Source organism: Alligator mississippiensis, chromosome 3 (assembly GCF_030867095.1).
Source record: "Alligator mississippiensis isolate rAllMis1 chromosome 3, rAllMis1, whole genome shotgun sequence".
Lineage (NCBI taxonomy): Eukaryota > Metazoa > Chordata > Crocodylia > Alligatoridae > Alligator > Alligator mississippiensis.
Window position 1 is genome coordinate 240,384,505 of NC_081826.1, and position 23,105 is coordinate 240,407,609.

At 39.5% G+C, this 23,105-nt stretch overlaps 1 protein-coding gene across 10 annotated transcripts in view; it reads left to right on the forward strand.

Moving 5' to 3' along the window:
- The window catches only part of KIAA0825 (KIAA0825 ortholog), a 426,905-nt gene that overhangs the window by 336,106 nt on the left and 67,694 nt on the right, over window positions 1–23,105 (forward strand). Inside the window, exons 20-21 of one of the 10 annotated variants that reach the window (XR_009461086.1) lie at window positions 7,702–7,740; window positions 9,059–9,088. The exons of 8 other annotated variants lie outside the window; for them this stretch is intronic. Coding sequence is in view for 1 of the 2 variants with exons in the window: in XM_059725026.1 (XP_059581009.1) it covers window positions 7,702–7,717 (16 nt within the window). In the remaining variant the exon portion in view is untranslated. The remainder of the gene's footprint in view (window positions 1–7,701; window positions 7,741–9,058; window positions 9,089–23,105) is intronic. One more of the 10 variants, XM_059725026.1, reaches the window with a different exon arrangement.

The following is a 23,105-nucleotide window of genomic DNA, read 5'->3' on the forward strand; positions in this document are numbered from 1 at the left end:
GTTCATTTAAATAAATTAGTGGTAATTATATATTACAGTGTAATCCATTATCACATACAGTGGTATAATATAATTATGAACCTGTTTTGTGCGGGGCGGGGGGGGGAGAACTTTGTAAATAAAATTGTTGTTGTTGTTGTTTGTAGAAATGCTAAATACTCAAAACTAAAAGGCTTCAAAGTTTAAGCGAGTGTTAAATGAAAACCACTGAAAATTAATGGGAACTAAATGCATACGTGTTTAGACTGTTTTTAAGAACAACTTTTTAAAGTATTGCTGATCACTTCAGCCAAGGAGTTCCTGATTCTTAATGTATAATGAGAAAATAATCTAACTCCTGAAAGGATTCTGTTTAGCCTAAGAACTTTATGGAATATAGTATCTTTACAGGTAGCACACAAATGTGTGTATACAAGCATATGAAGCTTTCTGATGTACTATACGTGGGCAAGGCCACAGTTCCATAATTAAGATTCAGATTTTTCTCATTGTAACTAAAAGCACTGTAAAAATATCAGCTGCATAATACCATGTGTAGGTCATGCATGGTTTTTTTCTCTTGCTGCAATATTTATATGATGGAATTTAATGCATGGATAATGCCAGGTAAAGTATTTAAAGTGAAGGCTTCTGAATAATGAATTAGTGATCTGGGCAAGATGTACAAAATATTTGACTATTAATTGTTTCAATTTATTTAAAATTAAGGAATTAAAAGGAATTGCAAAATATGAATTGCCATTCACAAGATAGGGCCAAAAGTTCCTCTTATTATTTTAAATTTAGAAAATATTCAGATATCCAAGACTGAATGTAACTTAGGAACCTAATGAACCTGGAAATTACTTCCCTGGAGTAAAATTAGATGGTAAAAATAACCTTTGGTATCATTAGTGTAACAATAGAAGGTGAAATTTTATAATCATTCTTCACATGTCTGGAAAAAGTAACATCTAATGGAAGAGCACAGAGCATCACAGGTCAAATAACAGACTGTTGGGGTCTATACCACTTGTAGGAAGAATGACCACACCTCCATTGGACCACATTGTCCCTTCCATGAAATAAACAGAATCCACTTGAAATAGTAGTACAGTAAAAGCTGTGTTATCCGGCACCTTACAAGCCGGCATGCTCTATTAACCAGCATGGCGGCTTGTAAGGTAAAAGTGAAATCAGAAGTGCCCACCATGACACTTCCTGTTTTGCCGAGCCCCCACTGCCTGGGGCAAAACAGCTTGCGCTACCAAGCCCCCATGGCCCGGGGCATAGCAGCCTGTGCGGGGCTCACCTCCCTGTCCCTCGGGGCCGCAGGAGGGGCAGTGATGCATTGGTGGGGCGCAGCAGCGCTCCAGATATGGCAGAAGAAGTGGCGGCCTGAACAGGCAAAGACGCCTGTTTGGGCCTCTCAGTTAACTGGCATATTTTGTTATCCAGCACCCCACATTCTCCATGGGTGCTGGATAACAAAGCTTTTGCTGTAAGTTCATACTGTTCTCCAACTGGTGAACCTGGATACTTTCTATTCTGTGCAGTGGCTTCCGATCACTATATCTGTCCATTGGAACAGAATCTATTAATACAGGTATAAAAAACATTAGTGACACCAAGAAAATCTGACTAAATGCTGAGGGAAAGTTGGCCACTGACAAACTTCTAAAACATTGTTTGAAGTTGGTCATGTAACTAGGTTGCTATTACTGTTTCAGTGTTCTTGGCAAAAAAAGGTCAGTTGTGTACAACATCTACTGGAAATTCATCAGTAGGTTATTACCTCTGTTTTGTGAGTGGGTGATGCCTGCAGAGTTCACATTCTAAACGCCAAAAGAGAATAGATATTCAACAACTCTGTTGGCCATGAGTTCAGTTCGTAAGTGGCTGAATGCATACGAAACAGCACCTTAATGGCATATATAGATATAGCTGTAGAAATTACACCATGCTCTCATTTTGGAAAAATAATAAGTTAATGCAAAAATTATCAGAAACAGAAGGTGGCTTGAGCCTAATGGGCTCAGTTTTATTTACTAAAAATATAATACACTTTTTACACTCTTCCACCAATAATTTCCCAGTCTCCCATCCCATGATTTTTTTTATGGATTCATGATAGAGACCATGATCTAGAAGATCATGCTGAAGTTATTTTACCCCAAGGCAGTGATGTTGAAAAAATATACTGCCCTTGTACTTTTCAGTGCATTTTAAAGCTGGTATTGATTTAAAATATTGGATAAAGAACAGAATATACTCTTCTTGTACTATCCCATATGCATTTTCCCATTCGTTGACACTGGCTTTCACTTACTTGAATATAATTCCTTGAATTCTACACTTCTTAGGGAATAGGTTTTGAAAATAAATTGTCATGGCTTTATATGCTGGTTTTTGTATATATATATAACCTCATACTATAGTTACCATGGCCTGCTTCCTAGTAGTCCTCTGTAGAATCATAAAAAATATTTTTATGGATTATACCATAATTCTACATCTTGTAGCACTCAAAAGTTAACTCAAGGAAGGCATGCTGTATGGGTCTTTCCAAAGCTAGAGTCCTATGCTAGACACCATATACTGCCCTCTCAGTTTACACACATTACCAATTGGTTGGTGGGATAAGGTTGATATTAGGCCTGTAATATATTGAATGTGTAGAGGGTTCAATTCTGCAAGTGCTGAACTTTCTGGTCCCAGCCAGAAACATACTTGAACGTCTTATTGAAGTTAAGCACAGTTAAGCTTTTTTTTGTTAGACTAGGCATAATGAGCACCTTACAGGATTGAGCCCGAAAAGTATGAAATGCATTACCAGGAGTCATATTAACCTCATTACCATAGACCTAGCAGTCTGTTTAAGAATAAACCAAGTCATTGCTTCTGACGAATGTTAGGTTGACATGGACAACGCATTATACTTCTATGGTTGTAGAAAAAGTACAAGGACAGCACCTATGCAAACTTCCCAACATAGCCCCACCAATATGATTCAACTCTACCCTAGAAGAGTCACTCTGGAGTGGGTGGGGGTATTTTAAAATTCATACCCATTTTATCCTTTTTTGCACCTGCTGTTGTTGTCAGCAAGGGTCCTGGTTAATATCAATTCACACCTGTACTTTAGAAAATGGTGCAAATCCAATAACTCATTATACACAGTCCGCTGAAAATTTCTCTAATGGTCACTTTAACTAGTCTAGTAACTGGTGATTCAGTCAGTGACCTAGTGGTAAAATGTTCTCTATCCAATTGCCAATCCTTTGAACCATACATCACATTAACACAGCCAAGATCCATTAGCAAGTGCATCTTGCTAATGGCTAACAAGCTCTTACCCCTCATTGTGCCAAGGCTGGATTTCTCATAATGTCATACTATTGGGTTCATATTTATCCATATTACTTGATGCTAAAGCATTACCAATTATTGAAATTTTCCATAGTTTTTGAGAAAAATATTGTTATATAAAAATATCATATTGTACAGTGCTGTTTGGTTACATGAACAAAATCCAGATATGTGGACTAGTGCATTATAAAGATACAAATTTATTTTTGAACATTATGCAAAAATAACAAAAATCAATATATAAATATTATTATCTTTGACTAGAGTGAATTTTCCGATGCGTACTGGGAGTTTACTGCTTTCTGAAAGTCAAACTATGAATCTCAAGTATTTGCTGAGAAATAAAAGGCTAGCCATTACTGCTGAAATAGGTGTATTCCACAGCACATTTCCTGCTGCAGCAGAGACTGTTGCAGAGAGATAAAGGGAATTTCATCTGTGGCCCTCTGAGTGTTAATAAAGTAAAAATAAAGATGCATAGTGCTACTGAAAACACTCTTAAGTGCTAAATAAAAAATGCCTTAAGAATGAGCTCATAACTTCACCTCTTGGGATTGATCACATCCTTCGGCTTAAAACATGAAGTGAGCTTTAATGAGGAATTGAAATTAGATTGGAAATTTTTAGTAATTCTTAGTTCTTTGAACTTAGGAGAAGACTAATTCATTTGCTAGTTCATGAAATAAAGCAAGAATATATGTTGTCGAAACATTTTAATAAAATAGTACAATGGCAACAGACATCCTCTATTTTATGCTAACAAAATATTATGTGGATTTACCGGTAAGTGTGTCTGCTCCAGATTTCAAGAGGGTTGAATGGATTATTTGTCCAAAACTAGGTAAACTCAAATTCTGCAGAGTTGAAATACTGGAAATTAGCTGCATGATGTATGAACCCAAATAATAATGTTCCTGACGTAGGAAAAAATGATGGAAATTAAACATCTAGTTATGCACACTGTGTCTGCACAATGTGCTGCATGCGCCACATGTGTTAGAATTTCTTCTCAGTTCTTTTTTTAATCTTTTATTCATAGCATTGCAGGTGATGAAAAATTAATGCCTCGAGTCTGGCATTGAAATTAAATGCAAAATGAAAACAGAAGCAGTTTATACTGACAGCTTAAATATCTTTATCTAGCATACAGTTGCACTATAAAAATCACTGGGTGACTTTTAAAATCTCCCATGTGCAAAAATTCAAGCATTGTACAGCAAGAATAAAGTTGTGAATATCTGGTACCAATAGAAAAAGTTGTATTTTATTAATATTCACTATTAGTTTCTTCCTAATTTTCAAAATTCTGAATTCAGCCTTTCTAAAGTCTTGAACAACGTGATTGATTATACCACTATCTGAGTGGCAGAAAAATATTTTTGTATTTTATTTAATTCAACAGGCTTTCCTAGTTGCTCTATTGTAAACCAAGTAGCAGATAATAATTTGCTACCTGTATGTAGCTACCGCAAAGAGGTTAATTATGCAGGTGAATCAATTCAGGCATCACAATATTCATAATGGATATGCTATGTAATAATGACACAATTACTATGATGCACAAAATGTTTCTAAAGCAACAAATTCCTTTAAATCACCATCAAAACAGTTTTAAATAGTTTTTTTGTGACTATGTTAATTAGTAACATCTGTAGGTATAAAATGGCAGTCTTCAAAATTCTCTCTTTTTCTGGAAGTTTTCAATCTATCATTATTTTGCATAATTGCCCTTTTTCATTTTTTAAATGCTCTTTGTTGTTTTTGTTGATGAAATAATGCTGAGTTGCTGATTATTAATTTATTATTTAAGTTAATAACAAGAGAATAATTGTTACTAACTTGTGAATAATGCAGTACAGTGCCACATCCCAGAGTTGTATATACTACCATCAAAAAAAAATAAGCGGAGTTTATTTAGCATTTTAATAGGTAAAGCATGACATTTAGAAATCTGTTTGCAGTCAAGTAAAGCACTAACAGTAAACCAATTATATTTCTATATGTAGAAGACTACACTACAGTGTTTACCATTTTTACACAGTTTCCAATTTGTAGCTTTTTGCTCTGTTTTATGCCAACTTACTGTGCAGAATTATGCAGATAATTTTATACAATATTAATTGTGCTAAGGGTGTATTGCAAGTGAGTTTAATTCAGTAATTCATTTGCATTTTAATGATTCTAACAGCATACGGTTACAGAAGAAAATTGAAACATCTCTATGACTGTTACTGCAGAGTGTAAAGAGTTGAGATACTTAACATTGTTTTATGCTGTTCAGTATGTTTAATCGATTCTGTTAGTAAAGATCAAAAATGGTACAGAATATGCATGTTAAATGAGTTCTACAAATGAGTAGCAGTAAGTTTTTAAATCCAACGTATGACAAAAGCTTTTAAAACTATTGAAGAATTAAGAATCTAATGCCATAGATTTCACATTTTAAATTTGTTCAGTATAAGTGTTCAGCACTTGAGCAGATTATTCTGCTGCTAGAGTTTCACTGAATCTATCAAATGCACTTGAGGAGAAGGGCTCTGAGATACTTTTTAATGGAAGCAATAAGTTTGAAAAACAAGTAGTTTTCATCAGGCCTTTTAAAGATATAAGATATAGTCCAGTGTGTTTGCTACAGTACAGAAATAAATGTGCTTTCACAAATACATGGATATAGATATTCCACTGATCTGTATCAACAGATTTTAAGTTAGCTATGTAACAGTTCACTCATTTCCTTTATCATATACAGATTTAATATCAGCATGAATAAATCTAAATTGTTTGCTTCTTTCTTCCTAATTCCTGAAGCAATGTAAAAGCCTAGAGAGGTTTGAAGTGACAGGATTACAAGCAGTCTTTTGCATACATGGCCTTTAGGGATGAGCGGCTACCTTGCATCTAATAAACAAGAAAGTGAATTCGTTGAATAATGAATTAAGTGGCATAAGTTGTGATAACAAGGAGCAAATGTAACTTCAGACGAATGGTATTTGCTTTGTGTGGGGTTATCTGAGAGGGCTGATGCTCCGCCAAGGGAGATCGAAAAAAGGCTCATTATATTAAGATGTTCTTTTAGAGAACACAGCCTAAAATGATCTTGCAATATTTTCGTTTGCTGAACTCCTTTGTGTGCTTCTATCAAACCAACTACCTCCACCAGGGGGATAACTAGGATTCTTTTAGGCTGTTGAGGATTGTTTATAATAAAAATTCCTAGTGAGTTTTAGATGGGTCACCCAACAATTAAATAGAGATGTCTAATTGGCTGATCCACATTAGGGTCAGCAGCTGGTTACAGAATAAAAGCTTGCAGTGCCCCACTTGCACAGTTCTGAACCAAATTAAATTATTAATCTACTCTTTGCTTCACTGTAGCTTCACAGGGATTCCTAACCTGCCATACCAAATAAAACAGAACTACTGCTTTACATTTTCATTATGATGAATTATATTTTAAATTGCAAATACTCTCCTATTTAGCTTGCACTGCATATCTCATTGTGTATCTAGAATTTACTTAGACAGGAAATGCTTATAATTTGTTTTGTTAATTCCTAGTTGTATTATGGACATATGAAATCACAGGCTCAGAGTTAGTATACAGAAAAAAAGGCATTCAGTTTATGGAGCTGTCAGAATGTAACAGTATGAGAGGATTGAAAAGAAAATATTGTAAACAGTTTTTTCTTCCTAATGTATCACTTACTACCTTTTAAAACTAAGAAAGATTTATATGTATTGACATGAGCTGCAAATAAATTCACAATTAAAATCATCTTTGTAGTGGTAATGAGGGAGCAGGTTTCTTGCTTTTTGTACCATTATATGTTTACTTTGATTTTGGATTATTTAATTAGTTAAAGCTAATGTGCACAATGTAGTAGAATAGTTATAGAAGATTACTATTGCATGTTCTGTTCTCAAATCAAACTTTTACTGTTTGCTTAACAATTATGTGTTCCAACTCTTAAAGAAACACTGGTTTGAATCAGGCTCTGCAGTTTTGTTCATTCTAGTCCAGTGAGGAATATTACAGGATTATATCTTGCCTTCTACCTTGTCAGATATTTGCTGTCTGTTCATACTATATGCCCATTCATTATTTTTAATTAAAGTTTTTAAAGATGTCTAAAGCTACTGTACAGCTGATTAAAAGGCTGGGTGCCAGTGCCTGTTGCTTTTGAGAATACATTCTGATTTCTAAAGACAGATCACATTATTTATCTCAGCTGAATGAAGTTTCAGGATTAGGTTGTTATTTCATTTGTAATTTACAATTTGGTCAGACATCCTAAAGATTCTGGACAATGGTCCGTACAGACAATGGTCGTGATTCTGTTTCTTGGTTCTTAGGACGACATCATGGTGAGGCCTGCTATGATGTGGAAGATGGTAATGTATCACACTACCTTTTATATAAGTGCACGTGCACTTGCACATGGGTTTAAAGTTAAGGTTGCATTGAAATTTGCATTTATAGTAGGTAGTATACTGCCCTTTACCTATGAAAAAAGCTAATGCATATTCACCAGATTTACAGCACTTTGAATTACATATGTATTTTATGATTTTTCAAATAAATCTGCTATTAGTTTATGGTTTATAATGTATTTGAAATAACTTCTTAAATATTTTGAGGTTTTATGTTTTGTAGGTTTGTTCTATGTTTTATGCTCTGGGGTTTTGTAGTTTTTATTTTGTTTGGTTAGTCAAGTTCAAAAAAGAGAGTGAGGATCTTCAAAAGGACCTCACTAAGCTCAGGGAAGTTCAGTGGCAGAGAAAGACAACATTGGTAAATGCTAAACAGAGACAACTGTAGCAGGGTGCAGGGCCTGGGGCAAATCAGCCTGTGTGGGGTCTGGATGTGGTGGCGATCTGGGGTAGCGAGTGGCCAGACGCGAAGCCGGCCCAGCTCCACGGAGCCTGGGGCAGTTGCCCCAATTTGCCCCTCCCTCCTCCCCCCTGGGATGGCCCTGATGCTAAATAAGGGAGGGAAATATTTAAACAACTTAAACACTTTATTGGTCTCTAAATTAATAGTATCAAATTAGAAATAAAAGGAAGACATAATATTTCTTGAAGTATAGTTGCAGCCACAAAGACAAACAAAACCTTCGGTTGCATAAAGAACAGGATGGAGAATAATACAGATAATATAATGCCACTGCATAAATCAGTGGTTGCCCTAATCTGAAATAGTGTATGCAATTATGGTCACCTTTTTCAACAAGGATATTATAGAATTGGAGAGAGCTCGAAGAGGAGTGACTAGAATGATTAGGAACATGAAGAGAAATTTGAAAAGATGTGTATAGTACCTTAGAAAGGAAACAACTAAGCAAAGACATGATAAAAACACAGAAACTAATGAATAATACAGAGAAAGTGTATTGGGAGCTTCAGTTCTCTGTCTGTTGCAGTATAAAAACAGGGTACATGAAATGCTAAGGTGGCAAATTCAGAACTGATAAAAATGAATCCTTTTTCATGCAGTGCATAATTAGATAGAAGTGGATTGCCACATGATTGTAAGTGTTATTGATAAATTAAGTGGTTCTTGGAGGTATAAAAATATTATGCTTCAGGGTTTATTTCTAATTAGTAGGAGATGACATGAGACTTGCATGGAAGAGAGATGCAAATCTGCCTGATTCTCACTTTCTTGCTTATTTGCTGAAAGCATCTTATTTTCTCCTTTGTGTTTTCTAAGGTCTGAAGGAATATCTGTGCACCTCCAAAGGTGGGTTGCATCTGAGCTCATTTTTATTATTTCTACAAACTTTAGGAAACCTCTTTTTACACAACCGCTCTTTCTTTATTAGTGTCTCCATTTTGACTTATATATCACAATATAAAGGGTCAAAGAAAAAATAGTTTCATTCTTATCTGCTAACTTTACATTTATGAAGGGAAGTTAATAGCAGTAATAATCAACATAAATCAGGCACAGCTAATGATTAGTTGACTAAACCATAATCTTCAATTTAACTCTTGTCTATAAACAGCAGTAAACACAATGACATAAAATTCAGTTTATTCCATGGAGTTATGACAAACTGGCTGCTTGGAAAAAGGTCCATACCAAAGAATCAGAGAAGTGATTTTCTCATTTCTGACATGGTATTGTGAATGAAGTTTTGTGGCGATAATAGCACAAGGTGCTGCTATTTGGCCTTTGTAGTTTTTTGTGTTGTGTTCTAAATTATTAAGCAAGTAACTGACATATGTTCACCCCTTGTTAAACTATGGTTACGCTTAAAATAAATAAGTAAGAAAAAGTTGAGGAACCATGTCACTCAGGCTGTTCCCAAGTTTTTTTCTTTCCCCAGAGTAGCCACTTTTACTCTGGGATAAAAATTATGAACTTCTGTACACTTGATCCTTGACTATACATGAGGCACACTTACACAAGGGTTCAGAGATAGCACAACTTTCATCTTTGTAGTCCGTTGGTCCTGAGGCAGCTTGTACAGAAACACTCCATAGCGTAGGTTAACATAACCTGATTGCTGATATTGGGCTTGGACAGATGTCCACTTGGCCTAATGAGAGTCCTTGATCTCTCAGGAGAAACCACAAGTGTACAGAAGTTCATAATTTTTATCTCCAAGTAAAAGTAGCCACCCTGGGGGGGGGGGGGGGGGGAGAGGTGGAACAAACCTGGGAACAACTCAAGTGTTGTGGTTCCTCAGAAAATATCTTTATGGAGATAGAACTTCTGTACAGGCAGCCAGTGTGTTTTGCTGCTTCTCCCTTGTCCTCCCACAGGGGAGGGACAAGCAGGCCTCTGTCCCAGCCAAGCAGGGAGCAGAACACACTTCCTGAGTGCTTCAGGCTCAAAAAGCCCAGCACTGAAGCACTTAGGGGGCATGTTGTGCTCCTGGCTTGTTCCCTGCTTGAATCACACTGCAGCATACACCCTGCTCAGGTGCAGCTGGGCTGGAACACACCACAGGGGAAGGGAAGGTTAGAGCAGCATTTCTCACCCCGTGGATGGCAACCCAAAAGTGGGTCATAAGAATCTATGAAAGGGTCATGAACAAATGTTAAAAATGGATCAACAAACTTTAAAAATGGATTCTCCTTTAAAGGAAAAAAGCATGGGAAACAGTGGTTTTCCCTTGCAGGCTAGCAGAGTTCCAGCCTGCAAGGAACTGCTTGGGCCCCCCCCCATGCCTCCCCTGCCCCCGCCCCACACAATGGGGGACTGGAGCCTGGGGGTGGTGCACAGTGGGTCGGGAGAGAGGGGCAAACCTGAGAGACTTGTCCTGGATGATTTGAATGTGTGTATGCAACTTTAATTGATTGTAGTTATAAGTTGCTTTAAATTTAGGGAACTGCCAGGCAGCAAAGAGCATGGATAGCATAAAATTCATCAGACAGTGATTGATTTGGGCCAGCTATGCTGTTATATGCCATTGAGAAAACAGAGGATATGGATCTGAACCAATAAGCTCTACCATAAGACTAAGGTATGTCTACAGCAGAATTTAGGATGTACACTAATAGTGACCCTCAACTAGCCCAGGCCATCCCTTACTATCTATGTTGCTTTGTAGTGGATGTATGAAAAGAACAGAGACTGAATTAAGACTTTCTAGAAATAAACCTGTCCATAACGTCTCTCCTACTGTGGTTGGCTTTAATTACACATAGTAGAGACAGGCTGCAAAAAAAAAAAGCCAGAAGTCAGGTAAAGGAAGTTGTGGGATGTCTACTGCCACTTTTCCTGTATTTGCAGCCTGCAGTACATGGGTGAGTTCTTGGCAACAGGGAAGTAAAGGGTAGGAAGAAGACTCAGTTTTGGACCCAGGTGGTCAGCGGAAATTCCAGGGGCAAGCTGAACTGTCCCTGAGTGTGACCTCAAGTGGGTTTTTATGTAGGTAGTGGGAAGGTTTTGCTAGGTAGCCATGAGGGTGGCTTATATTAGCCCCACATATAAAGGCTGGAATCCAGATCCAAAAATTATAATGGAACCACAGCAATTTATGGTATTTATATGGGATAGTTTTTCTTTTCTTAAAAGTTTATTATCTGATAGTTTGGATTCTTCCAGGGCTAGGATAAATTGAGAGGTTTCTTCTGGGAATTTGAATGAGTTTCCAAGGTGCATATTTACTTAAGATGCTGGCACAACTAATATATCCCTCTTCTGAATACCAGTTTTTCACTCACACTTAGGTGGAAAAGTGGAATTTCTGGGCTGTGAGAAATTGTGATATTTCAACATTTTGTTTTTGACCAAGATTGAAAAAAAAAAGTGTCACTGAAAAGTTTTAACAAAAATGAAAAGTGAAAGATTTATATTTGGAAACTTGAAACCATTTCATTTGAACTTGGTTTGATATGGACTAGTGGTTCAGGCAGAGAAGAAACTTCAGTGTGTCACAGGAAGTACAGTTTAGAAAAGTCCAGTCTACAAAGGAGAATGGGAGCATAAGGTACCCAGCAACTCAGGTGTACACAGACTATTGTCAAACTGACCTGACATTAAACACTTTAATTCCATTTGACAATTAAAAATGTTTTAATTTGAGTCAATGTAATAGGAAAGGAAATATCTCATCTTGATTTTCCTAAAAGAATATTTCATCTGGAGAATTTCAGTTTTACCTGAACTACTTTTTTGCCCAAACTACAGTTTTGCCCAAACTACTGGCAGTCTAACTCTCAGCCAGCTGCCGCTTCCATTAGTATTGTCAAGGTCTCTAGGCTCTCCCTCCCTCCCCCAGTTTCTGCTTTCCGTTGCCACCCCTAGGGGCAAGGCAACATGGCCCATTGTAGCCTGGGGAGTCCACACAGCCTATGAGGAAGGGGAGCACGTGTGTGGGAGGGACCCACATGGGGGATAGCAGCTGTGAGGTGTGCAGCTACCGGTCACACAGAAGTTGGTCAGCTCTGCATTAATCTTTTGATCAAAAATACCCAAGTAGCTCAACTCATGCATTAAGTAGTCATTAGTTAATGCTGTTTGTGTTCTTCATTTTTAACAGGCTAATGCCATTTGTAACTATTATTATTTGTGACTAAGAGGGTAATAGGTAGAATATTGTATTGCTGTTTTGTTAAATCAGCTAAGGGCAGTGGTGCCCAGCTTTATAACCCTGCAGGATGGATGGGTGGTGCGGAGTTGGTTCTCACATCAGATCCCATGCAAGGTTGATGTATGGGGTTGGTCCATGGATCTGACCACGTACTGGCTCAGCCCCAGGTGCCCAGACTCAGCCACAGGCCGGCCCACCCCCAGATACACAGTGCACCCACACATGGCTGCATACTCCTGATTCTGTGTGCAGATCTGCTTATGGAGCAGCCTTGCATGCTGGAGCAGGACCATTTTTTCTGGCCTGCAGGGCTCCCAATGCATTTGGATGTTTGGCAGCAGGTGAGTGCACTGCCACCACTCCCCACCTGCCACTGCTCCCCCGCTGTCAAATTTCTGGACCCTTGAGGAGCTCCACAGGCCAGATGACACAGCTCTGCTGCTGGATCTGGCCTGTGGGCTAGAGGTTGAGCACCTCTGGCTAATGATATTAACAGATATTAATGCTAGCTATAAAATCAGATATTTGTCTTCCCGCCAAACTAATGGAAAAGCTCATAGTAAAAAAAATAAAAGTGAAAAGCCTTAGGCTAAGTACAGACATTACACTTAGACCAGTGTAAGTGATCAGAAATAGGTCTAAACCTGTTACCAGAACGGAAGTTCAGTGCACATAGACTTGTTGCAAAATGGCAGAAATTGGTTTAGCATAGACCTAAATGCATGTAGTATCAGATTTAATCAATTTTGGTTAGACCAGTCTATCAAACTACACTACCAGACTCCCTTCTGACTCAACTCACGTCACTGTCCTCCGGCATCCCAACATGCTACATGTATCCCCACTAACCCTGCCTTGCAGGGAAGTGGGCTGGATCTTGGCTCATGCTTTCTGCTCTGGCCTACCTCCTAGTTGGCCCCAGCCAGACTGCACAGCCCCTCTGCCGAGCTGTCTAAGCAGTACAGCAGGCAGGAGTTTGGGAGAGGGAATGAATATGGCAGCTCCCCCCTCTGCCAAGCTAGGATCAAGCCAGCACAGTAAGCAGGACTAGGGAAGAACAAGGCAACTTCTCCCTCTGCTAAGCCAGGGTCCATCCAGCACACAGGCAGGAGCAGCGGGAAGGGAGTGTGGGGGGAAATGAACACAGGGGCTTCCCCTTCTGCTGAGCCCTGCCCTGGCTAGCACTGCAGGCAGGACCAGGAAGAAAGAACATGGTGGATTTTCCCTCTGCCAGGCCAGGGTCCAGGCAGCAGAGCAGTGGGAGAGGGGGAAAGGAAAAACAGCTTCCCCTGCTGCAAAGCCGTGGTCCACACAGCAGAGCAGGCAGAAGCAACAGGAGAGGGAAGGGAAGAGCATAGCGGCTTCCCCCTCTGCCAAGCCAGGGTCTGGCCAGCAGAAGCCCCTGTGTTCATTTCTCCTGTTCCTGTCTGCTGTGCTGTCAGGACCCCAACTCAACAGAGGGGGGAGCTGCCTTGTTCTTTCCCCTCCCTTGCTACTGCCCGCTGTGCTCACACCAGAAAGCGGATCAGCAGTGGGATGAGGGACTCCTTCCTCCCTCCCTCCCTCCCCGTGTGGGTCGGAGACTGGCCGGGGGTAGGGCTGATCACCCTTGGCACAAGAGCCCCCACAGCTGGCTGGACCCTGCCTGGGTGGAGCCCAGGCTGGGACGGGGAAATCCCCTGTGGCATGGGGCTACCCCCATGTGGGCAGACCCTGACTTGGGGAAACTGGCACCAGGACAGGGGGCTTCTTTCCCCCTCCCTGCAGCTGACACCAGGGGGTTGGGGGTATGTGCCAAGCAGCCAATCAGAGATGGCCCCTGCTCAGCTGGGCTTGACAGTGGTTGCCAACCTGGGAGGCATGCTTGAGAGTCCCCCACTTTCTGGCCTTGCCAGTGCAGGCTTCTGCCTGCCTTGGCCAACTGAAGCCTGAATGTGGGCTGTTTGTTGTTGGTCCAATCGATGCAGCTTAGAAACCTGCAAAGATTGGATCAATTCCAACTTGGGCTTTTTGACTGTCTGTACTTAGTCTTAGAGTAAATGTAGACCGTGAAAATAAGCTTAATTCAGGCATTGTGCCAGAGATCCTTAGTTCTGACCCTATATAATTTATTGTATTGACAGTAAAGAAGATAATTAATTTTTAAAAGTGTCTGGAATAAAATAAGAATTTTTTTCCCCTCCTCTTTTAAAAAAAAGAGATTTTTGTGGAGGGGGAGAAAGAGAGAGGATTATGTATCTGTCCTCTTTATCCAAAATTGCTTGTGAATCAGGATGAACCTAATAAGTTACATTAATTTAAAATGAATTTATTTAAAGTTTTAAGCTTATTTTAATCCAACAAACTGAACTGTCAGTGTGCTTCCTAGTGTAAATGTGATTGTAATTTTCTTCAGTATGGTCTTATTCTTATTCTTCTTAAGAACTTTTGAAAAACCTTTGAACGATGAAGAGCTTTTCCTCAGATATTTTACACAGTTTGAAGATGCTGAGGTTGGACTATAATTTTTTTAAAGGGGAGCAGGAAACCTGTGCCATCAGTCCCAGTACAAGAATTAAATGGCTGATAGAGGACTACTGCAGACATAGTAAGGAGGCTTATCCTAGCCACTGCTCTCATAGGGATCTCCATAGAAGAAGCAGATTTTTTAAAGCATATATGACTAACTCTGCAAGCCTAGAGTCTTTTCCAGCTTTGGAACTTCTGTAGACCTCCCAGAAACTATATTCTCATGCAGGCCATCTAAAACGTACAAAGAATAAAGTCCCTTTTGCAGATGTATGTAAAGGTCTTGAAAAAATTATATTACTTGAGATGTCTTAAATGACTGGATTACAATTAAAAGTGCCCATTCATCCTTACCACTGGCATGATTTGTTTCTGAACACTTAATAATGCCATCTCAGTGTTAAATTAACTAGTTTTATTATGAAACATTATATTATTAAGTTGAAAGTAACACCATAAGCATTAAGAACTACTTTATAAACATTTCTTAACCTTAGAATCCTAAAAAATAAATTCATACATCTAAGTAGTTGATTCACTAATTCTGCTCAGCAGGAGACTTTAAATGAGACAGGTTCCACAATATTAAAAGACACAGTTTAATATGAAGGACCAGTTATTCTGGGAAGTTATGACTAAGTTTAACACTTTCACAAGCTAATAGAGTTGTTATAACAACAGCAACACAACATTGTTAGTACTAGTATTATAATTATTGTTATCATTATTCTATATATATAAAGGGCTTAGTCCATCTGTCCATGTGTCTGTGTGTTTATAATGCTCTTGGGGGGCATGGCTCCAGGTGGGGCATGGCCAGTGCTGCGTGCGGAGCGAATTGTCCGTCAAGAATGACTCTAGGGACAGAGCACCACTATGATGGCAGGGATGAAGGAGATGGAGTGGTGGGGTGAGGTGAGCTCCTTGGAGGCGGCAGCAGCATGGAGTGGTGGTGGAAGGGGTCAGAGGAGATGGCTAGGGCGGAGTGGGAAGGTGAAGCGCTGCCATGACAGAGGGGATGGAACGGGGAGGTGAGGCTAGCACCACTGCCCCTCTCCCCCAGCCCTGCTCCTTGAAGGCAGTGGCAGCACAGTGCTGGCCTCGCCCTCCCCTCCTTTCCCTCTGTCCCCGCCATCATTCTTGATGGGCAATTTGCTAGTTATTATATGGCTTTGTCTGTATAGCACACAGCAGTGGTATGTAGAGATACCCAAGCTAATTCTAAATGAACCAGGTTGGGAATTGGAAACAGGAGTGCCTCAATATTGCAGCACTCTGCTCAGGTCTTAATTGTGTAGACAAAATTTAGACTACCATAAATACAGTCAAGAAACTTAAAAGGTTTTTACATGTCAAAATGTTCTAACAAGAGTTTATATGTATATTAAGGTAGTAGGGGTGAAGGACTTACTACTAGTGCAATATACTTTACTTAAAAATGAGGCTAGTAGCACATGGGTACATTTGTGACCAATATGCTGACTTAGTAATCATTAAAATTGAAACAATATACTGCTTGGCAGTTATTATAAAGCACCTTAAATTTATTTCTGTGCTGCATACTCCTCTCCCCCACCCCCACCCCCATCTGTGTTCAGTACAGACCTTGGTTTTCAGTTTTGATTTGCCTTTCCTCTTCAGAAGATTACTGCAAATTCCTGGTAAACTAGCAAAGACCCTTTAATATTTTTGTACACAATAACTTAATTATAAAAAATATGAATTTGGATGATTTAGATGGACAGTTTGACAGTCTTGGGTTAGACTGTATTTGCTAAAGGTTATGTTTGTTGATAGGTGGTACTTTATACTCTAGTGGAGTCAAGCTAGATCAGTTAACTGATGGAAAAGGGGATCAATACAAACTATTTGGATTCAGCACACAGCTACATAAAACATGAAGCAAATATGACTCTTAGTCATTTTAGACTTCTCCGATGCTCAGGAGCAGCCCTGGGGCCAAGCCAATCACAGTAGTACCTTTTAGAAGAATCTAAGGGCTGCTCTGAATTATGCTGATAAGTAACCATAGGATCATTACATTACACTGGATAGAATTAATTAAAACACAGTGGTTTAAGTGCATTATTTTCCCCAGCATGGGCCCCAAAAATATGTAGGATACAGTCAGTTACCTGGGCTTTTTCATCCAGAGATTCTCCTATGCCAAGGTGTGTCCAACTGCCCCCTTGGGGCTGATTTTTGTCCACCCTACATTCCCAGACAAGAACAAGAATTCACTGATGGGCTTTATTAACTAATCTTAAGGTGTTTTTATAATTTTTCTGAATCACAGAATAAAAAAGCAGATCCTATCTTTTTCCTGGGTGAAATTGAGTTCTGGATAGCTTTCCAGGAATAGGTTTCTTTGTTATGATTAAGCCCTAAAATAGAAAGTCAGTCATCATATCTAAATCAGAAATGTGTCTCTTTAGAAAAGAAGCAAGTCTAGATTGGCAGCTATTTATCTTTTGAAGTCATGTTAATACAGGCAAGACATTATTTTAGTGAAAATTGTATGTACATGTGTTATCAGAACAGGAGACTAAAAATAAAGAGCACTCTTGACTGCTAATTTGAAAGATGATGATACTAAAACTTGATAAAGTTCAACTCATTAAACAAGTCAGTCTTCACCGTTTGGGCCAACTTCTGTTCCATATATTAGGGCTTAAATGTGATCCTATCCACCATGTTTAAGTCCTAAAAATCTAAACATAAAAATCTGGTTACTAGAAGTTTTTCCAACCAATCTTCCAACGCATTGGCAATGCGTAGGGGGTGCATGTGCACCCATTGAGATTGGCGGTGCACCCCCTGAGACTGGCCACTGCCAGTGGCGCCTGCAGGCGGTTGCTGCTCACCATGCCCCATCTCACTGTCAACACCGCCGGTGGCATCTGTGGGCAGTCACCGATCGCTGCTGCCACTGCCAGCAGTGTTTGCAGGTGGTAGCCGACTGCTGGTCAGCATTCGCCACCCCTGCCCACCACCAACACTGCTGTGGCCGCCTGCAGGCAGTCCCTGCTCAACCTGCACTCACCGCCAACATCAGCGCAACCGCCTGTGGGCAGTCCCTGCTCGCCACCATGACCCCCACTGCTGCTGCCTGCAGGTGGTTGCCATGCCCCCCCAGCCTCAGGAGGCACAAGACATTCATGTCCCAAAGAAACAAGGGGGGGAAAGTAGCAAAACACATCTTTCTTTCTGAAAATCCAATGGATATGAAAAGGAAAACTGGGTGGCACATTAAGAGCCCATTCAGGGAGCTCAATGATCAAATTCCTTCTAACAAGAACATTTTCTAAATCTTGAGATGATGTCAAAGATCTCGTATCAAACCAAGGGAGTGAATTCACTGATATATTTAAAGTGGAAAAGGGACTGCTTTCACTGAAGAGTTACCACCACTCTAATTATGGTGGCACCCATTAGCTATAAACCCTTTGACATGAAAGTGCCTCCATTTTCAACTGAAGTATTTGGTAAATTCTATAATTATGGAGGTTCCTGTCAGTTATTGGAGGGAAACTGTTTAATAATATGCTGCAGGAGATAACAATTATGACAAAAAAATAGGTAACCCCCGTGAGAGACCTTCCCAGTTCCCATTGGCTAGCTGAGCAGAAGCCTGTCTTCAGAAACTAAATCTGAAAAATTTCTCAAGACTTCCTTCACTAATCTGTTTAGAAAACTCTTCAATGTCTTCATCAGTGACTTGGACGAGGGAGTGAAGTGTACTCTGTCCAAGTTTGCGGATGACACAAAACTGTGGGGAGAGGTGGACACACTGGAGGGCAGGGAACAACTACAAGCAGACCTGGACAGGTTGGACATATGGGCAGAAAACAACAGAATGCAATTCAACAAGGAGAAATGCAAAGTGCTGCACCTAGGGAGGAAAAATGTCCAGCATACCTACTGCCTAGGAAATGACCTGCTTGGAGGCACGGAAGTGGAAAGGGATCTTGGAGTCCTAGTGGACTCCAAGATGAACATGAGTCGTCAGTGTGACAAAGTCATCAGAAAAGCTAATGGCACTTTATCGTGCATCAGCAGATGCACGACGAACAGAACCAAGGAGGTGATACTTCCCCTCTATCGGGCGCTGGTCAGACCGCAGTTGGAGTACTGCATGCAATTTTGGGCACCGCACTTCAAGAGGGATGCAGATAACCTGGAGAGGGTCCAGAGAACGGCCACACATATGGTTAAGGGCTTGCAGGCCAAGCCCTATGAGGAGAGACTAGGGCACCTGGACCTCTTCAGCCTCCACAAGAGAAGGTTGAGAGGCGACCTTGTGGCTGCCTATAAGTTCATCATGGGGGCACAGAAGGGAATCAGTGAGGCTTTACTCACCAAGGCACCCCTGGGGGTTACAAGAAATAATGGCCATAAGCTAGCAGACAGCAGATTTAGACTGGACATTAGGAAGAACTTCTTCACAGTTAGAGTGGCCAAAGTCTGGAATGGGCTTCCAAGGGAGGTGGTGCTCTCCCCTACCCTGGGTCTCTTCAAGAGGAGGTTAGATAGGCATCTAGCTGGGGTCATCTAAACCCAGCACTCTTTTCTGCCTATGCAGGGGGTCGGACTCGATGATCTATTGAGGTCCCTTCTGACCCTAGCATCTATGAATCTATGAATAAGAGAATTACACCAGGGAGGAGTTTGACTCAATTGCTATGATACCTTTGCTGATAATAAAGAACATATTTCAGCAAAGAGAACAAAAAATTTGGGCAGAAGATATGCAGTCCTTACCAACCCTGACAAGACAGGCTCAAAACTATTGGTAGAAAACTTGATCATATATCTTACAGTGCTGAATCGTACAGTTTGAATAACTTTCATAACTAACATTTTCAGCTTACTTCATACTGAGAATAAACATATGTCAGTAAATTGTGGTACCTAATATCAACTTGTTTAAACAAGTCAGTTGTGTAGTGTTTGGGCCAAATTCTCTTTCACATCTTAAGGTCTAAATGGGTTCCATTCCACTGTGCTCAAATCTGAAAAATCTATGCATCTACTTTTGCGACATACTGGGTGCATTTACACATGCTATTAAGGTGATGCCATAAACTTCAGCACAGGTTGGGCTAGAGTCAGCTGCTCTGAACCACAGCATCTGCACATGTGCCTGGGAATGCAGTAGTTTGAGCTAGGGTGGAGCAGTTCTTGGCTGGCAGGGGGACCTGGGGGTCAGCTCTGGGCTCTGGGTGGTGGCATTGGGTGGTAGAGGAGCTGGCTGGGACACAAGAGGGCTGAAGTGTGGGGCTAAGTGGTGGGCAGCCCCGCATGTTAACACCCTCATGCCCCAACCAGCCCCTGCCACATCTACACATGCATTTCAGCAGAGTAGATTACTCCTCCATCGGATAGTACTGTCCCCAGCAGTAAACTCCTACATCAGAGTTAATTAATTTACTGCATTCTAATAATGGTGCACGTGTAGACAGTGATGCTTTCTGCAGAGCTAATTAGTCAACTGCAGTAAAGCGCACGAGTAGATGCACACCGACTGTCATCTCAGTCGGAACACTAAGTCATAACAAAACAACGAAGAGGAGAAGACCCTCTTCTTCTCAAAGAGGAGAAGACCCCAGTTTTTTCAAGGAATCAAACATGTTGGAATAGGATTGCTTCAGGTGCCTTAATTCCCTTAAGGACTTATAGGTGAAGTAAAATCTGGCCTTTTGTGTTTAAAAGTGACAAATAGCTATCAATTTACTCAAGGTCAATTTAGGTTAGGGACATCCATAGATGTATTTCTTATATAAAATATTCCAAAATGTATGGAATCTCCTCTGAAATTTTCAAAAATTTGGAATCATATGGAATGAGATACTGTTTTTAAACATAAAAAACTGAGAAAATTTAGTTAGGTGCGTCAGTATTTGCAACAACTGCTAATGTCTGTCTTCTGATCTATCTCTGCAATCAAACACTGAATAATTTTAGAAAAGAAGTTATTGAAAGTTATTTCATTAATATTGCAGTGTTCTTGACCATCTTTTGACTATGAAGAAACTATAGCAAATGATTTGGGAATGCGGAACTGTAACTTGTGTTCTCTCAGAATTTTCTTACCGAAATAAAAGAAGTTTTGTTTAGGACTTCAGTGAGCAATCTGTTTCATTTACAGTCAAGTTAGAACTTCCATGTAGTATGAAAAGATGTTGTTGGATCTTCTTTGCCCAATACACTAAAACTTTAAACATGGCACTTAAAAAAATTGCTTACATGCAATAACCATGAATTTAAATGGTTCAGCAATTGAACTGAACCACAGTGTTCAGAAACACTGTGTGAAATATATACTGTATTAAAAGCTCTTACTTTGCTGAATAATGGAAAGTGGGAAAAAAAGACTAAAACTAAATTGCTGGTTTGCAAGGTCTGTCTGTTGGCCTGTGATATTATCATGATCAACTTCGTCCTAGTCATGACTGATGATAAGTTAAAATAGGCCTAGAATAGAGTCATCTCTGATAAAATTCTTGTAAAAAAAATTTGGATAGAAACCCAAGTCATGACTCAATCTGAGCTTCTATCTGAGCCAAATAGGAGTCACATTACTAGCTTTTTATCTCAACATACCAAATAAAATAGCATGAATTTGTGAACTTTTTCAACAGAAATGGATGGTCTTAAAGAGGATGCCAAGCAGATTTCCAAGTTAAATGTTAGGGGCAAAAACCAAGGATTGGACCTTACACAAGTTGGATGGATTCCATTAGCCATCTGTTCAAGTATTTACTTAGTGTCTTATCATCTTAGATGTATAAAATGGATCAGGTCTATCCAATGCAATTGTATTAAAAGGCTTTCTTTATTCATTGAGAGTTCTTTTAATAACAATATATAAGTGTGTGTGTGTGTGTGTGTGTGTGTACACATATAAACGAGTGACTTAGAAAAGATTAGAGCATGAAAGCATTTGAGCAATACAACAAAAAACTTACAGTAAGTATTATCACTGTTGATAGTACATTAGTAGGCAAAGTTGGCAGATTAATTTACTTAGGGTAAGCTAAGTGCATTCTTGGCTCATAAAAGGGAATCATTTGCTCACTTAAGCCAGATATCCGACTTTTGACGGCAAATGTCATTGCCTGGATTTCCCTTTGACAGTTTGGCAACCCTGCACCCCGTTATACTATCCATTTATTTGTCTTGTTTTCAGCCAGATTAATCCATTCTGTTTTGACAAGAAGACTGATGGGTAATTGATAACTGTGATAGACACAAACAGAAGAGTTGGATGCTGAATAATTCAGCACTTTTCAGTATCAATAAGAGAACAGGTTGAAGAATTTGTGTCTCTATTTACACTTAAACTAAACTAAGTCAGCCCAGACATTTATGCTGCCAGTCTATCAGAAAACCAAACAGTGTACATTCGGTTTCCACCCGACAAAATGTTTTATAAGCTTGTAACAATATGTGTGAAGCTGCCAGAATAATAAATAGGTACAGCAACCCATGCATGCTAATGTTATGTTGTAAGCAGTTTTGTTGACAAGTGCTAATACTTCTTTCATACTATCATCAAAAGCAGCTAATACAACAGCCATTATTTGCTGGCTTTCCAAGCAAGACATGATGGATTGTGACCTTAATATGGGTTAGCCGAGTTTTGAAAGTTAAACAACTTGCAATAAATCATAGAATTATTACAATGCAGTTTAATTGGTTAAGGACTGTTTATTTCCTAAACAGGGTGAAAAATTTCTGTTTCGGCACTTTTAATTTGCAAAGTGCATTTTCATTATGAATGGCAGTTTAATATTCTGCTCTTTTGTCATGCAAAATATGCAACACACAGGCAATCTATTAATTGGACAAAAATGCATTGCAAGCGTAAATTATCCTTTATATCATCACTTGTGAGCTTTTACATCTATTAAATGTGTTAAATGGAACATAGTTAAAGATTGTACAACTTGCAGGTTAGTCCTGATATTTAAGTCAAGCTTCAAGATGATTTTAATGACCTTTATTTTTAGCAAAGTAAAGTAATTAAGTAATTGTAAATAGAAAGGACAGTTTAAGCAATTACCTTTTCCTTAAGGCATAGGTGCATACATTTTATTGATTCAGTGGTTTTAGGGAATGTAGAAGTAGTATGTGTTCAAATGTTTCTTTTATATCTGTAGATTTTTCTACTTCCTTTGGTTTTCCTTCCTATCAGAATACTAA